We start from the raw sequence: 19,047 nt of genomic DNA on the forward strand, positions 1-19,047 counted from the left end.
CTTGACTAATTTCTGTAAGAGTTGCAATAGGTCTTCTGCAGTACTTGTGATGATTGGGATGCAGTTCAATGATTAATTGGAAAAATCTACCTTCTGCCACTTTTTTTTTTTAAGTAATCAACTAGAAGTCGAGGTATTATTTATTGCTCTTACAACTAGGATCAACGATAAGACTTTTGTCAGGTGAGTAAACTGAAATGTCAGCTGCTGCAATGGTGCTGTGGGTAGAAATGTGTAGATTGAGGTAATAAAATCTACTTCCCAAGTGACTTCCGACAGTTTTTTAAATGCTTACAGATAAACCCTAACAAAAATAAAGTTACTGGGTTGTCCTTTTTCATGTTTTCTGGGTTGGTAGATGCACAAGATAAATAATTATAGCACTTAAAAATCTGATTTCATACTACGCTCTATTTAAATAACACAATCAGTTTTCATTAATAATACGATCATGTCTTAGTGGACAGTGAGACAAAATGGTGTCAAGTCAGGTCGTGTACTCTGTTTCACACATCATGTTAAGTAGTTATTAATAATCCTTGGCAAGCAAACAGGTGACACATCAGCGCTGGATGGAAAGCGGACTCATTTGTGGTGCGGCCACATGGGTTCATGGGTCTGCTGTGTGTAGGAGTAGCTGTGCTGCTGAAAAGACATTACTCATCCTGTGATAGAGCGAAAACCCATTCTGTCAGGCTTTATCTCGTTTCAGTCTTCATCTCGATGAGATGTTAGCACTCTATTACACTAGACAATCAATAGATGAACATCTCTGAGGCGTCAAGAGAATTGAAACAAAGGCGCATCATATCAGTTACGTCTATACGTCTATATATATATACACACACAAAAAATAGATTATTATGTTTGCGGCAGATTTGTCAGCTGATTTGTAAATTTGGTATTTTTGTTTTACCAAATATGTGATTTAGAACATATAAAAGCATTTGCAAATGTATACAACACTACATTCAAATTACAACACAATTTAATTTAGTTGAGTTTGTTTATATTTTACCCAAAATTGGGTTGAAATGATAGCCCAACATCTTTTACAGTATAATCATAAATAAAAAATAAAAAATAAATAAATAAATAAATAAATAAATAAATAAAGAGTATGAAGCAATAAAGCAAATGTAATCGCTTGTTTTTCACTAGGAGCAGTATATGATGCATTATAAATATCCTAGTGCATGTTACTGTTCAGTGAGGACAGTGGGAATAAAAGGACAGGATTCTTGGTTTCCTCATCTCAGTCTTTTGGGCTGTGGCTGATGTCCAAAGCTGATATGCCCAGTCTGGCAGTAAAGTAATAAGCCCAGCTCTTATCTGGCTGCTCTGTAGCCACACAGAATAATGATTACCTACAGAAATGCCCTGATAAATCAATGAGGCCATGAAAACACAAGCCTGTCTGCCCCAACTAACAAAGACACACATTTACTGTCATGGCTTTAATAAGCCACACAAATGCAGATAAGATTAACTTGATAAAGGCGATATGGAAAAGCATTTAATAGCATGTGATATTAATGAAAAGAAATGAGCGGTATATGACCAATGCTCTAATACTGTCGTACTAATTGTGGAAGAATGATGATTCAATCAATAACTAAATCAATGACAATCCTCTTCTTGCACTGGAGAGAACAGGACAGACTTTGTGTGCACTGTTCATGAGTCTTAACACAACAAATTAAAACTGTATTGCATTTAATTAGTTATGAACAATAAACTGGCAACATTTATTTTTATTTACACACTAGGTTCCTTTTCTGTCTTATTTTACCAGTGTTGGGGGTAGTGTACTACAAGTAATGCGAGTTAGTTAATAATATTACTTTTCTAAGTACTGCATTACTTTAAAAAAATTATATTTGAGTTACTTTTTAAGTAGCGAGTTACTTCTGAGTTTAATCAAATCGCTATAAAAATCATTGCTGAATTAAAATAAATGTAGTCACATTGAATAACACACTCAATGAGAGAATTTGCATCACGGTGGAACAGACAGAAACCAAGATGGCAGGTCACAGTCTTTACACGATGGAAATGTATTTTTAAGTGCATTATAATTATCTTGAACTAATCGAAGAAAAAAATGGGGAATGTCTCAAGGAATAGTGATTTCAATAACTGATAAGACAAATCTAAAACATTTAACAAAAAAAGGACAAAACATTGCTTTAAACTTTTAATAATCACATATACAGCATGTGTAGCTCTGGAGGCAAAAAAGTTCAGCCAGGTAAGAAAAAAAAAGTGAAAAAGTAACGTAATGCATGTTTTCTATAAAGTAAGTGATGCAAAAGTAAGCAATGCAACTACTTACTTTTTGGGAGATTACCTCAATATTGTAATTTAAATCTTTCAAAAGTAAGTTTCCCCAACACTGCATTTTACTGCACAAATGTCTATTCTTGAATCAAAACATAATTATCTGAGAAGCTTCTGATATGCCATTTTCCTATTTTAAAAAATATATATAATTTTTAATAAATGTATATAATTTTTAAATGTATCATTTTGTCCATGTCAGTGGGGTGCATAAAATAATTTATAAGTGAAAATCATTTTTCTTTGGCATTTTTATCTTGTTTTGATGAAAAACTAGTTAATGATTTTTTTTTTTCAGCAAAGCAATAGCTACTGATTTTAACCACTGACTGTATGAACCAATGACCCTTTTCCCATTGAACGCTTTGAGGGCAAAACACCTGCTTGACGGGCACAAACTGTCGCAAAAGACTGCTGAAATTGGAGCCTTGACATGCGCAGAAGGACTGTCTGATGGAGCCAGAGGAGGAGCCGCGAAAATGAGCGGAGTCGAGCTTCCAACCAAACGCTTTATGTAAAATCAACCACGCCCCCCGAACTTCTCAGCATGCGTTTGCTGTCATATCAACACAAATGGATGTAATAACGTTAACAAATATGAGGGTTTTTTATATTCAATCGCGCAAGCTCCGGGCCGCAGCGCATAACCTACTCGCGGCGTCGCGGGCTGATTCCGGCTCGCATGCGGCAGCGCCGGCTCGCTCGGCCGCCGCATCTGGCTCGATTGACTCGGGCTGGAATCGGGCAGTGAGTCCAGGCATCTGGAGTAGGTCCAGCAGAGGTAGTCAAGTCTGAGCTCTGAGGAGTAAGTCTCCGGCAGGCGAGAATCTAGCCGGAACTGGCCCAAGTGTGTTTTGCTATCTGGGTGGTTAGGCGTGTATCAGCAAACTAATAAAGCCCGAAAAAAGCCCTGACCTAAGCGAATAAACAGTGTTCCACCAGGATCATGTATGTCAGAAACTGTAGTTTACTGCTGAACTCATTTTATCATGGTAAAATAACACAGAAATCGAATAATAACACTTCAGTCTCCAGCCGAAGCTCAGACGCGCTGCTTTGAGAAACTGTCAATCACAGCTGTCAATCACGATGACACGCCCAGCATTAAATTACTGCTAAAAACAAACTGTTTACAAAAATGAAGATCTGCACCTAATTCAGCACAATAACCAGTGCCTTAATCGACCAGAACCATCTTTCGGGACATTTTATTGCAAGTGTAATAATTTTTTTTATTCGGGCTCAAATCTCCTTCATTAACACGGAGGAGGCGGGCTTTATGATTTGTACTGCAGCCAGCCCCCAGGGGGCGATCTAACGGCCAAGACCTTCACTCAAACGCAGGCTTGTGGCACACTTGGTATGAACAGAGAAGACGTGGTTTTCTGATGTGTATGACATCCAGCCACCAGGGGGCAATCAAAGAGACCTAAGCTTTATTTTTCATGACACATGAGGTGCACATGGATTTAATGAACAATCATTTTAATACATAATATAATTTCATAATGAATTCCTTTTTAGCATTTGATGTTTTACATTTTTCGACTTTTATTTAGATATAATGTTAAGTACACTTTGAATTAACTTTACCAAATTAAGAGCCCTATCATACAACCAGCGCAATAAGGCGCAAGACGTGTTTGGCCCAATGGGTTGCAATTTTCAAACCAGTGCAACTCTAATTTTTCTATATTCCGCCACATTGTTTAAATAGCAAATCCATTTACGTCACTTTGTGGACTCATGGGTGTTCCAATCTAGAAAAGAGGTGTGTTAGGGGGCATCGTTGGCGCGTTGCTATTTTGAAAAACTAAAAAGATACTGTGCAATAGGCCAGCTGAAAGCAGGTCTAAAGTACAGCGCAAAGCTTGCTTTTGTATCAAATTTTTAGTAGTAGTATTATTTAATATATTCATACTTATTTTTGTTTTATTAAAAAAAAAAAGCTTAGATTTGTCCACATGTCTGGTTTTGGACCATATGGGGCATAGCATGCGTGTTTGGATATATCTCTTAATTGTGTTTTTTTTTTACCACACTACGTTATTATTGTTCATTTGCTGGAAATTAGAACTGAATTTAGAAATAGTTTAAAACAAATATTTGCACCTTACAAACTAAATTTAATATGTAGGCTAATAGATGTCTCCAATGGAGTGCGTACGACACCGTTTCCTTATCTATGAAAGAGAAAGAGAAAGTAAAAGCTGATTGGAGGAGGCTCATTCTTTATTCTCGCACTGCAGATGCTCTGTTTAACTGTTTTCTCGATAATGAGGCGTTCAGTTTTTCCACTTACAAAGTCCTCCACTCTTAAAGGGAATGTGAGATAAAACTCTCATTGGTTTAATGCACGGTTTGCTCAAAACAAACTCGTAACTCATTTAGAGAATAAGCACAACCCTGTTCGACCATGCGTCGCGGCGCAGAGCGTGTTTTTCTGTCCAAAAATATAGCAAAAGAGGATTCAGACACGCCCTTAATGCTTTTGCGCTCTGCACGTAAACTTTGCGCCTAGATCATTAAAATAGAGCCCTAAAGAGTTAAATTAACACTTAAATTGTTAACTTAACCAAAAGTTCACATGAACTAACAAAGAAATGTTTCAAAAGTATCAATCAGAGCAGTCTATGTTATGCAAAATTTTCTATCTATAAATATTATTTAATACATCGAAGAAGTTAAAATGAATGTTTTTTTTATGAACTAGCATTATTTTAGATGATATTAGATGATAATATCTATTACTTTAACATTAACTAGCCATCTCATTGTTAAATATTTCTAAATACTGTAATAATATTAGACTCATAAGTCACAATGCATATTTCTGACTGTAGACCATGGGTTTATCTGTGAAAATAGTCAAAACGATAATGTTTGAAGTCTGTATTTAAAGATCATATTCCATAAAGAAATTTTTAATTAATAATATGCATCACTAAACATCTAGACAAATTTGAAGATAATTTTCTCAACATTTAGATTTGTCAATCCACAGATTTTCAAATAACTGTATTTCAAACAAACCATACATCAATGGAAAGCTTAGTTATTCATCTTTCAGGAGACGTACAAATCACTTATAGCTGGTTTCATGGTCCAGGGTCACATTTGTGGTTTTATTGTGCCCAACTCAATCTGCATTATTCCAAACAATAAAATTCACTTTTTCCCCACATCAAACTAAGCAAGTTAAAACAGGCAACAACAACAAAAAAAGCATTTGTCGACTGCCAGTTTGAGTAAACATTTCTCCAGCAGTATGTAGCAGCTCCTGCATGTAGAAAATCAAGAAGAAGGATGCACAAAGGTGCTGTGAAAAGTGAGGTGTTTTGAGCAGCTGTTGGCCGCTGTAATTACTGCAGGGGCGAGAGCTGCACTCGGGTCGAACAGCTGGAGGGGCTGAACGCCTCCATAACTCACACAAACACATATCAAACTCCACCAAACTTAATTACCCTCCGCATACATCACCGCTCTGCTCCACATCTATAAAAGTGGCCAAACATACAGAAAACAATGCGGCCGTTGCCAGCAGTTTGATGAGTGGGTCACCGGTGTCCTATAGAAGTAAATGAGATGTCAAGAAATGTGATGTCTGGCTACATATAAACCATGTTTAATCACCAGAGACACTTGTTTTCCTGGCCTTGGCGTGGATTAAGCCTCATTTGTCTAAATAAAGGGCACACTAAATGAAATGGATGAGTTACAAAGGAGCAGCTAGTAACAAGTCAGTGTTGGAGAAGGTGATTTTGGGTTGAGTTACTAATAGTTTAAGTTTATTTTAGTCAAATCAAGGCATGGATCAAGAGCCATGTTAACACTTCAGTTTAAGGATGAATTCTCACAATTATCAAGTGGCTTTTTACCTGCCAATGATTAAGATATTAGCTGTTTATTAGCAATTATAAAGTACTCTTATTCTACATCCCTAACCCTACCTAAACCCAACTACTACTTTAATAACTATCATTATGAGGCAAATTATGAGTTTGAGATAAAATATAGCTAATCATAGCTAATTTTTAGGGTTTTTTGGGTCTGTTTGTTAATTACTGAGAACTGTGGCACAAAAGGTTTAACGATCAAATAAGACAAGCTAATATTAAAAACATCTATGGAAAAAAAATTAAAAGACCACTTGAAAATCTTCAGTTTATAGCAGGGGTAGGGAACTTATGGCTCGGGAGCCACATGTGGCTCTTTGACCAAAAAATGTGGCTCTCCAGCTGTCTCTCAGTTCAATAATATTTTAAAGTTTAAAAAATTAGAAACTGTCACTAGAAATCAGTTTCCTATTAAAAATACAATTACAATTCCATGTTTGATGTATTTTTTTTACAGCCAAATTAATAAGAACTCAGTTTACAATAAAAGGACGTTTCAACCAAAGCGCGTGTGTGGCACTGTGGATTAACTTGAATCGCAACAATCTCGGCACGCAAATTCAAACAACATTCGTGAGTGGTAATGGCAAAAAGAAAGAAAGAAAGAAAGAAAAAAAAATGTTTTTAAATACACGCACGCACGCATGCTCGCACGCACGCACGCACACGTACACACACACACACACACACAATTTATAGTAGTTATAATATACCCAATGGCTCTTTAAATAATGTCTTTCAAAAATGTCTATTTGCTGAAAAAAGGTTCCCGACCCCTGGTTCATAGATTAACTGTATTTCTAGGTGTTTGAGTAAAATGCTAATATATGTTATATTCCTTATAATGTATATTGTGTAAAATGCATCATTTTTATATGCACTATGTCATGCATAAAACAAATGGTCAAATATTTAACTCTTTGGTTAAGTTTTTAGAAGTTCATCGAGGCTGTATTAATTTAAGCAAATATACAGGTAAAAAATATTAAACAAAAACAAAAAACTACAATGTTTTTAATTTGAGCAAACTTATTTTCAGAAGGGCCACAATTCAAATGGTATGCGGGTTTCCTTCTAGTGGTACGAGGAGGAATCAAATATGTTTTATGTAAATGCTACATATATTAAAAAATGATTTATATATTAATATGATGACATATAGCCTATATTTACAGGTGTTAATAAATAGGATACCATACGTTAAAACTTTACATTAAGTACAGTATTGTTTTGTTTTTTTACTATTCAAAAATCGGTTTTAACTTTTAAAAGCACAATTTTAATTTAAATATTGACCTTTTTATTTTTTAGCAACTTATTTTTTTTTTACATACAAGTACAGTACAGTGTTAATGTTCCAACTATTTATAATGTTTAAAGTGGCTGAAAATAATATTCTTAATAACAGGAATGAAACTGCCTCGTTTTTGAACTGTACAGAGCAGTAGCTGCTTTACTGTATTTCAATACTGCTCATTATGGTGGTACTTGGAGAGACAATTTGGTCACACTTTATTTTGATGGTCCGTTTGTTTAATTAAGTTACATTGCATTTAGATGCCAACTAATTTTTATTAAATTATAGGTAAAGGATGGGATTAGAGTTAGTGTAAGTTGACATGTACTTGCAAAGTTTCTTATAGTCAGTTAAATGCTGAAGGACTGGTAAATGTCAGTATCAACAGACAGTCTACTAATAGTCTACTAATACTCAAATGGGCCATCAAAATAAAGTTTTAGCGACTTTTTTTTTTTTCCTCTGAGGTGGTACTTGATGAAAAAAGTTTGATAACCACTGCTCTATACTATACATACTATAGCCTGTTAAGGTGATTTTGCAGTTGCTCTGAAACACAATGACTAAAATAATATAAAGGCCAATAGTGTCGTTTTCTATAACTACAGGGTGTAATATTCTAAAATACACCACAGTTTACTGTACTGAAAACTAAAGTATATCACAGTATTATTACAGTTTATTTGTATTCACCATAGTTAACAAAACAGTATGCAAATACTATAATACACTACTTGACAAAAGTCTTGTCGCCTATCCAAGTTTAGGAACAACAAATTATAACTTCTAGTTGATCATTTGGTATCAGAAGTGGTTTATATGAAAGGCAAAGGCCTCTAGATTACGTTTATTTTACCAAATTAAAATATAATCATGCCTTAATTCTTAATTATTTAATTAGGACAGTAAGGTCTGACTTTACTTAAAAGTCTTGTCACAGAAATAATGTACAGTATAGTATATAGAGTAATGGTGCAGTGGAAAAAATAATTAATATTGTGTATGACTCCCATAAGCTTGGACGACTGCATCCATACATCTCTGAAATGACTCAAATAACTGCATAAAGTCAGCTGGAATGGCAAAGAAAGTGTTCTTGCAGGACTCCCAGAGTTAATCAAGATTCTTTGGATTCATCTTCAATGCCTCCTGCTTTATCTTACCCCAGACATGCTTAATAATGTTCATGCCTGGTGACTGGGCTGGCCAATCCTGGAGCACCTTAACCTTCTTTGCTTTCAAGAACTTTGATGTGGAGGCTGAAGTATGAGAAGGAGCGCTATCCTGCTGAAAAATTCGCCCTCTCCTGTGGTTTGTAATGTAATGGGCAGCACAAATGTCTTAATACCTCAGGCAGTTGATGTTGCCATCCACTCTGCAGATATCTCGCACACCCCCGTACTGAATGTAACCTCAAACCATGATTTTTCCTTCACCAAACTTGACTGATTTCTATGAGAATTTTGGGGCCGTGTGGGTTCCAAAAGGTCTTCTGCAGTATTTGTGATGATTGGGATGCAGTTCACCAGATGATTTATCAGATTCATCAGCCACTTTTTTTTTTCTAAATGACAAACTAGAAGCCAAGTAATTACTTGTTGCTTTTACAACTGGCATAGATGACAAGACTTTTGTCAGATAGTGTATATACAGCATAATACGATTTAATATACAGCATAAAACAATATGGTTTAATACAGTATAATATTGACTATAAATTACACTAGAATTTTTGATGTGATAATTATAGCAGTGTAACCAATTTTGTGAATCAGCAAAAAATATGTTTGCATTGGAATGCTGAAATTAAACGACATATTAGAAACAAATAATCTCTTTAAACAAGTAAGATGAGCATTTATATATCATTTAAATCTTTACATCAGAGCTATATGTGAACAACCAGTTTAAGTTTGCGAAATCAAACACCACCGAATGTCTCAAATAATCAAATAAAAGAAAACATTTTACATTAGCATTTTCTGACAAGTGATTAAAAGATGAATGCAGGCTCAGAGATTCTCACAGGGTAAACTCAGCAATATTTTCCTCTCACTTCTTCATGGCCTTTATTTTATCCCAGTGAAGAAGGCGTAAATCCAGCCTTCTGCGCTCCAGCAAAGTGGGCGATTATTGTTGCTAGGTAACAGCATGTCATAGTTGAAGCTGGCTTTATTTTGAAGTGGCTCTGCTTTGAATGTGAATGCGCTGATGTGAACTTCCTATGGGGCAGGAGCACATGGGTCATATTACTGGATGTTGACTCCTAATGAGATTATGGGCAATTCTCAGGATCTCTTTATAACAGCCCTCCATTCACCACAATAAAAAAAAGAGCTGCTAATGTGAAGATAAGATTGCAGGAGGGGAAAAAATACCTGGAAGATTTCATGCAAACTGCAGCTGAACACAGGAGAAATGAGAGTGAATAAAACGATAGTTAGCTGATGTGATGTGGACTGGATGGAAAAACAGCAAAGAGTGCTTAGAGACTGTACAAAACATTATGTGATGTTGTGCTGCGTCAGGTCACGAGTGAATCGGTTAGACATTCGGACAATTAAAGTAGTCCGGTGTAATTAAACAGGTCAACAGATTCCAGCTGCATTAAGGCAAATAAAAACAGGCAGCGATTTAATCAGTTCAATTGCATTAATCTTGAGGACACATTGATTAAGTAGGATGAGAGTCTGAATTAAAAACTAGCATTTCATTAAAAGGCCATTTAAGTCACTAGATGACTATTTAAATGCAACAATCCTGGCATTTCACAGGTGGCTGACTCGGGTCTTCATGGTTCATTAGAAAGATGGAATAAATGTAAAGTGCATTCTGAAAAAAATGACTGAAGGCTTTTCGTTATTAAAATGAAAGAGACCTGAAATTCTAACTCCATAATCATTTGTTTACACTTAAACTTTTGTGCTGTAGATCCATGACTAATTTTTTTTATAAAAGGGACTGAGCTGAAAAGAAGGAATGAATGGCTAGGAGAGATTTAAAAAACGTACAAGCCAATCTTCCCAAAGTAATAATGAAGTGATGGCACGGATTTTCTGATGGATTTCCGCTTCAGGAGTAACACATATAATTTCTTATATCTTTATGATGGATCTTTTTCACATTTCCGGGTTTCTCAGTAGTGAAAGGCGTCATAGTTGGGTAAACTTAGAGCGCAGTAAATTGAAGAGGGTAAAACAATTTTTTTTTTCAACTCCATTTGCTGAACTAATAAAAGAAAAACTCATCGATGGTGTTATCAAGACTTTCAGGAAAAGGAAATAAATTGTGCGAGACAGATGACAGCAGCCAGAGGAGAGAATAATGTCAAATTTACTCTCAGCTCCAAAGACGCTGCATTAGAAACACCTCACATAAGCGGCAATTGGTTTTTTGTAATTTGACGCAAAGATGATATAATACATTCATAAATGCATATACAGTTGAAGTCAGAATTATTAGCACCCTTTCAATTTTTTTCTATTTTAAATATTTCCCAAATGATGTTTAACAAAGCAAAGAAATTTTCACAGTATGTCTGATATTTTTTTCTTCTGGAGAAAGTCTTATTTGCTTTATTTCGGCTAAAAGTAAAATAAAAGCAGTATTTAATTTTTTATTTAACATTTTAAGGACAGAATTATTAGCCCCTTTATATTCATCTTCGATTGATTACAAAACAATACATAATTATACAATAACTTACCTAATTATTCTTACATGCCTAATTAACCATGTTAAGCCTTTAAATGTCACTTTAAGCTGTATAGAAGTGTCTTGAAAAATATCTAGTAAAATATTATTTAATGCCATCATGGCAAAGATAAAATAAATCAGTTATTAGAGAGGAGTTATTAAACAACAAGGGGGCTAATAATTCTGACTTCAACTGTAAATGTCCATAGGTTTAAAAAAAAAACTTTTACGTTTACGTGTAACGCAGTAGGGTCTCGTTGGACACCTCGTTGGAATGAGCTAATTGAGCGATAGTCGAGGGAACATCACCAGCACGAGTGGCATAGCTCAGAGCGCATGGCAACATGTTTTGACACAATCATTCCTGAACCGGTTTCCTTATTTTTCTTTTTTTTTCCATTAGATATCAGATTTTGCCTACTCTTCATCACGAGTAAGACAAGTAGGAATCATTAATAAGTGTGTGTATTATGTTAAGCACATTTGAGCATCACATATTACTTGCACATTTATTGAATGGAAAGTTTCCGATTCACGTATGCAAATTCATCTTCAGATGGTACCTGATGCGGCAATTGTTGTGCTTGCCTCAAGGAGTCGTCAATGGAAATAAAACAAACTGCACATACGCCATGAAGTTGGCGTGGACCAACGCACATTCTCATGTTCATTTCATCATTAGTAAATGTGAGTGTGAAACCTGACGTACGCAAAATTTTTGTGCATACGCAGCGTTGATACATGAGGCCCCTGACCTTTTGAAGATTTGAAAACAACTGTTTCCTGATTTATTTGACATTTTATGTGTTAAATCTTTTGAAGTTCATTTCTTTGCCAGTTTGGGTGTAGATTGGACCCGTTTTTAACTAGTTTTGATAAAGACGGCTGAGAGTACATTCAGTCTTGAGTAAGAAACAGATTGTACTTTGTGTGTGTTTTTATTAATTTTTGGATCATTTCACAGGTCTGGGGTCAGCTCTGAAGTGGCTGTCTGACATTTGTATACTTGAGATATTTCTGTGAAGTCTATCTGTGTTTTAACCAATCAGGTTAGAACACCTATATGTATAATGCAGCTAATGATGTTGTGTGAGAATTTAATTGTTGTTTTGAGATTGTAGACAGAGCGCCCTACAAACTGATTTACGAGTGTGGAAGCTGGTGTTCTGCTGATAAGACTGCAAACTATCTTCAGTAATATTTCTTTTACTCCGGCTCTTCTTCATGTGACAGACTGGTCATTTTTGGGTAAAAACTGTGAATATCCCTACAGAAGGAAGAATCAACAACCTTAGGGTGCTTTTATATTTTCGATTGCCGGGTCCAACTTCATGACTAGTTTGTGTTTACACTGTCTTCTGAACCCTGGTACGCTTGGGTCTTCAAACTCCTGTTGGGTGTACAACTGTTACTAGGTGAAAGCACGAAAGCAAAGCACCAAAATAGAAAGACGTACACATATCACAGTTGTTCTGCTTTCACTGAATCTTTTGGTTTTGTTATCAAAACCAAAATAGAGAGAGCCACTTGTGTCTATCTGCTTCAAAAATATTAAAAATGTTTAGAACATCAAGTGATGTATGCAGAAATAGGAGGAGACAAGAAAACATTATCATTGTGTTTGCACTGGATCAGTCCCGCATGTTGCTAAGTTAAGTGACCAACACACACACACACACACACACACACACACACACACACACACACACACACACACACACACACACACACACTTGAATAAACGTTATGAAAACTAAAGTTTCACAGCAACTAAAGTGCCGAACTCTGACGTCAAACAAACCAGGGTGCAAACCAAAAGTGCTAGAGTGAAAGCCCCTGTGTGTTCATGACTTTATTAGTATGTAATTACATTGACTAAAATGAAGCTGAAAACATAAAATCTCTCCTTGTTCCTGTCAATAATAAATAAATAAATAAATAAATAAATAAACAAACAAATGACACCTTTTATACTTGAAGTTGGCAGATTGGTTAGTTAATTTCAAATTCACTTATCATAGGTTTTCTCTTAAAGGGCACCCCTGGTATCAACAATTGCATGGCTTAAAGAATAATTTTCAGACACTGCATAATATCATTGTGCCTACTTATAGCCATGGTATGAAAGCAAAGTTGCTTGATTATTACACTGGAAGGAGACTATTAAACTATTTTTAAATTTCATCTCTCCTGCTGTGCATGAACTAAGCCGTTGAATGGTCAGCGAATGAGGCTTTAGCTTTAGTTTTGATTCAATTATTTTCTAATCGGTTGCGTATTATGTCGTGAATATACCCCTGTATTGCATACCGCAGTCCTAATTTGTCTGGCTTTCTCGGATATCCCACCTGTTTGCCAAAAATGACTAATTATGGCCCTGTAATGTCTGACACTGGCGCATACATAAGGAGGGCGGGCTTAGCGAATGGGCAATTTACTAGAACTACTTTGGTAAGATGCTTTGACACAATGTACATTGTAAAAGCGCTACAGAAATATACTGTACATCAATTGAATTGAACTTTTTGGTTTTTGGATTTTCCCCCCACAAGTAGTAATGTTAATTGCTGGAGTGAAATTCACGGTGAGAAGAAGCAGAAAAAAGAAATGCTAGACAACAAACATGCCAACACTCCATCTTCACTGTTGCATCGATCATACCTGGAGAAAACAGGACACTTACTGACCGCAGGTAAACTGACCAATCACCAGGTCTCTCCACAAATAAGCTTGAACTTTCTCCTTCAGTGATTGACAATCATTGGCATGTTCACATCCTGAGATCTTTTTATGCGAATTTCACTCAATATTTGAAAGTGTTTAGAGTCTTTGTGTATATGAACAATGATGGTGTGTTATTTGGTTTAGGTGTATGCTTATATCTACAGTATCTTTACCTGTTCGCCCCATAGCTGCAGCTTACAAAAAGCTTAAATTGTCATTAGGCATCTTCTCTTTTTTTATAACTGGGAAAGAAGTGAATACATTTATCACTTCTCTTTAGGTGTTGTTCAACTCAAAACTACAAGCAAAAGCTGCACAACTGGTATCAGATCATCATTTTTGCGTTCCCATTTGTGCTGTGTTACAGGAACAGATAGAGCGCCAGAGCCGAAGCAACCAGATGACATAATCTAAAACAATGGTCCATTTTATAAGTCCAAAATATTAAATTGTTCTTACAAATTTCACAAAAAGGCATCATTTACAATATAATAGGGCATACAAGTCTTGATAAAAAGGTGTACCCTTTACAAGGGACACATTTTGTTTGGTGTTTTAGTTAATCTTGGCAACAATTTACACTCTTTTTCCAATAAATACAAAAGAGACAAGCGCAGCATATCTAAACAGTTTCTTTACCAATCAAGCTTTCAAACCAAAACCAGGGCATTTGTGGCATTTCATTGAGTAGCTTGTGCAGCAAACACTACAAATTCATCTTATCTGAGGTCAAAATCAATCCTACCTTGATTCACCAACTCTCGGCACATGCATTAGGAGAATAAATTTAATGAGCTCGTTCATTACCTGCAAAAAGGCTTAGGAGGAAATGCTAGGGATTCCAGCAATGGCTTAATAAAGTTTTACCTATTAAACCCAAAAAGGGTTTGCAGACCCTCATTAAAAGCTGATGGCTGAATTAGGTGGGTGAGAGGCATACCTTGACCTCGATGAAATCTGGCTGGCCAAGGGCGATGAGATCCGCGTAGGCCTTTAGCTCATCCACATTCCAGGCCTTCACCAGGGTCAGTCTGTAGACCGTACGCTGTTGCTGGAGGACCAAACACAAAGAGGAACGGTTAAATTACTGCTCGATTTGAGCACCATACACAGTCTTGGGCAGAAGAGTTACTCATAACCCATTTTAGCAGTCTGATGCATTTCTTATTGGAATTAGATAATTCAACAGGAAGGGTGAGTTTATTGGTTGAAACAATAGGATGGCTACACTTGACTTTAGGTCACAATTTAGAGTATTAACAAACCATTAAGGAACACTTCCAGCTTATTAATCTGCTTATTAGGTGTTTATTATTAGTTAGTAAGGCAGAAGTAGGGTTTAAGTTTTGGGTAGTGATAGATTGTATGGCTTGTTTCATTTGCAAACAAACATCTGCATCTGAAAAGTTGGCATCACATCACTGGGAACTGCACTATTCATTGTCTTCAAAAAAAGTCTTCCACCCATAAGAACTTTGGTCGGGTTACTTTTTTTATGCTTTTATACTCAATGTATTAGATGAGTCCCAAAAACTGTTAAGCCAAATACAACAAAATCTAATAGTAGGATTAGGTATGTAGAACAAGATCATAATTTATAACTACTAATAAACAGTGAATATCTAAATAATACTCAGGTAATACGGCAGTAGTTTAATTGTGCATTAATTGTGACCTAAACTTAAGTGTCACCAAAAAGATTACAAATAAAGCTTTTTGCTCTTTGGAATAACATGCTAATGAATTAATAAACAATGCTTTAAAATACTAAATTATTTGCAAAAGATTGAGAAAGGATTTGCTGGTGAAATAATATTAGCAGAATTACTGGTTAACCAAAACAAACAGACAAAATAAAAAGATGAATGCGATAAAAAAATGATGAATTAAATGGAAATGTAATTTAGTTACAGTAACAGAGACTATTACACAATACATAGTAAATTTAGTTGTTTTCATTTAAATACATAAGTGCCAATATCATATACTAGGGATGAACAATATATCGTTTAAGCATCGATATCAAAATGTGTGTGTGTATCCGCAATAGTCGCATCGCAGGATTAGATTATTTATTAAAGAATAAAAGACAAGCATATTACTAAATATACTTTTTAAAAATGATTTATACAATGATGACCATGTTATTTTATGTTTGACTGTTCAATTTCTGTACTTGAATACTGTTAAATTCCCAAGAAAATCAGAAAGCACTGTTTATTTCACTTTAATTTTTACTATGTTATTTATATAAGTTTGGCCAGAGGGGAAATGGTCGTGCCCAACTGAGCCAGGTTTCTCTCGATGTTTTTTTGTCCTTCAGTTTCATCAATTGGTGGAGTTTGTTCCTCACCACTGGCTTGCTTGGTTGGGACTTGTGGAGCCGCTCATCAATGTATTTGTTCTTAAGTGTTTGGACTTTCAGCAGTGAATTTTTACCGGGCTTAACTGAACTAAACTGATCTTCAACTGTAAAAACTGGACTGACACAGTTTCAATTTACTAGAACATCTATGTTAAGCTGCTTTAACACAATCTATATTGTAAAAGTGCTATCGAAATAAACATGAATTGAATATATGCTTGTAATTTATTATATTTTATAGAGATGCACTGCATAGTAAAAGACTTGATCCCCCCACAGGTGATCTAGATTAAAGAAATCTTTCAAATAGAGCTTTTTAAATCACCTGGTAAATTATGTTCATATCGCAGCAAAACAAAATTTCACAAGGGCAGATTTTTCCAATATTGTGCAGCCCTACATCATATAAATGTATTTATGATTATAATTTAACCGTAACTAAACAAGATCATGATTATTGGCAAATATCTAAAAAGGACACAAAGTGAATAGTTATTTTAAATTGATTTGAAATTACTATATTATTATAAAATAATGTAACATTAAAGGGGTGGCCCACCACGATATCATATTTTAAACTTTAGCTTTTAGATGTGTAATGTATCTGTGTGAACATAAACAACATCTCTAAATCTAAGATGCTCAAAGTTCAATGCAAAGGGAGACATTGTATTTTACAGAGTTAGCTTAGCAAAGCCTACAGCGAACGAATTTGGGGATTACAAAAAACATCCGGGCTAGTGATATCAAAAGCGCTTCAGGCTAAGCGCAGTCACCACATGCATACATCGCGGGGCATGGCCAAAGGTGCTGTAATGTTATAGAGGAAGCTAAAATGCAGTCCAAACACTGCTTTTTTCACAGACCTTGTTGTTTCTCTATTTGGGCTTCCAAAAAACACGACACAAAGAAAGAAGTTCTTACATATTAATTTTAATTATGTTCCACAGGATTATCCAAAATATATAGATAGTATATGACAAAGGAGAGCTTCCAGAATCTCTCCCAGTTCAGTGCTAGATTCTGCTAAAAACTTCTCCAACCATAATAGACGAAGCTGTTGATTGTTAGTTACAACATGTCAGTATTTTTATTTATTAAAATTGATCATCTACAGGCACAGTTTCTAGCGTTAATGGTGTACTGTAGGGAGGACGTAAACAAGGATGTAAACAATGGGAAATGCTGTTTTGCACCGCTAACAACTTAGCAACAAATTCAGATTTATCAGTCAAACCACTGTAAACAGCCACAATCTTCAGCAGCGCTCCAGTGTGTCTCTAGGCGGATGCTTTTTCCTGCGTTCTACATCTCAAATAACGAACTCGCAAAAGATATGTGAACGATTCATATTACTTACACATGTGTATTATAATATATATGAAAGACACTTGGCAGATTTTATTTTAGAGAGCAGGCGTGAGGCTCAACTGTGTGCTCTTTGTGTCATTTGCTTTGTCATATCTAAACAGATATGGCTAAAAGCTACTCTGACCGTTTACACAGAGCAAAAGTGTGTGCTTGAAGACGTGTCAAGCGTTTCCTGGTGATGTGGAGCTGATTCGCGATTCACAGTACAATATATTTGCTGACCAATCACAGCCTCTTAAGGGTGGGTCTTTCAGAGGAACTAGGAAATTTGACAGTCGTTTTCATGTTAGCTGAGTATCTGTATATAATGAAAGTAAGATGTATGAAAAAAAAAAAAAAACTGATTTTCTACAAATGAAGCATGAGTACACATTGCTTGGATTCTTATAAACACAACCAAACCTTAAAAATATGCTCTGGACAACCCCTTTAAAAACTACACTATGTCAGAAGAGATAGGAAAACAAAATAAACTGTACGTTTTGCTATTTTTGAAATACCGGACTTGGTAGGCAAGCTTTAAGTGTTTTTCACACAATGATGGGTTATAAAACACACGCACACACGCAAACACACACACACACACACACACACACACACACACACCGATATTTCTGATTCAGTGTTCAAGGACATTTAATATAATGTGAAGGTGTAGAAATGTCAAATTTTATTGTAATTATTTATCTGAAAATGAGTAATACATATTTGCCAAACTTTTGTATTGTGACAACCCACCTTAAAGACAATTAAAACACACCTAATTCTGAAGTTATGCTGTACTCATGGCAAATTAATTCAGACATACAGTACAGCACATCCGACAACCGACAAAAAAATTTAGAGCTTAAAATGGAACGTTCCATTTCTAGCTATTGCATCAACATAAACTTGCTGACACTGCTTAATACTATTATTGAGAGAGTCAGGTGAACATGGAGAAAACCGGCATCTCTTTTTATTAAGAGGGCTTCTCCAAACTATAGTGTCTGCCCTGGGGTCCTGGAGACCAAGCTCTCCAGCCCAATCATTACTCACAAACTCTCAAGGGGAGAAAAACCTCACAAAACACAGGCAGTGATAATGGACACTTCATGCCTCCCGTTACTTTTATTACACCTTGTCAATCAACCCGTCCGAATGTCACAATCTGACAGCGCTCAGAATAACTGCATCCATCTCTATAGGCTGAATGTCTTGACGCGGTTGGTTGGGTCCTGTCGTAGTACAGATATCAGCGCAGTCAGCACTGTTCCTGATCCGTGCTAACTAGCGCATCTGCAAGGCAGGGAAGGACGTCGACAGCGAAAGATAGGGAGGATCTGGTCTTCATGGGCGTGCTCATGTATGTGTGCATG

The 19,047-nt window shown here is 35.8% G+C and overlaps 1 protein-coding gene across 2 annotated transcripts in view; it reads right to left on the reverse strand.

Annotated features, from left to right (window-relative positions):
* Positions 1-19,047, reverse strand: part of tyw1 (tRNA-yW synthesizing protein 1 homolog (S. cerevisiae)) — a 129,615-nt gene that overhangs the window by 22,316 nt on the left and 88,252 nt on the right. For both annotated transcript variants that reach the window (XM_087283138.1, NM_001077156.2), the window contains 1 exon segment: positions 14,894-15,004. In XM_087283138.1, coding sequence (XP_087139264.1) covers positions 14,894-15,004 — 111 coding nt within the window.

This window comes from Danio rerio, chromosome 15 (assembly GCF_052040795.2).
Source record: "Danio rerio strain M-AB ecotype USA chromosome 15, GRCz13ab, whole genome shotgun sequence".
Lineage (NCBI taxonomy): Eukaryota > Metazoa > Chordata > Actinopteri > Cypriniformes > Danionidae > Danio > Danio rerio.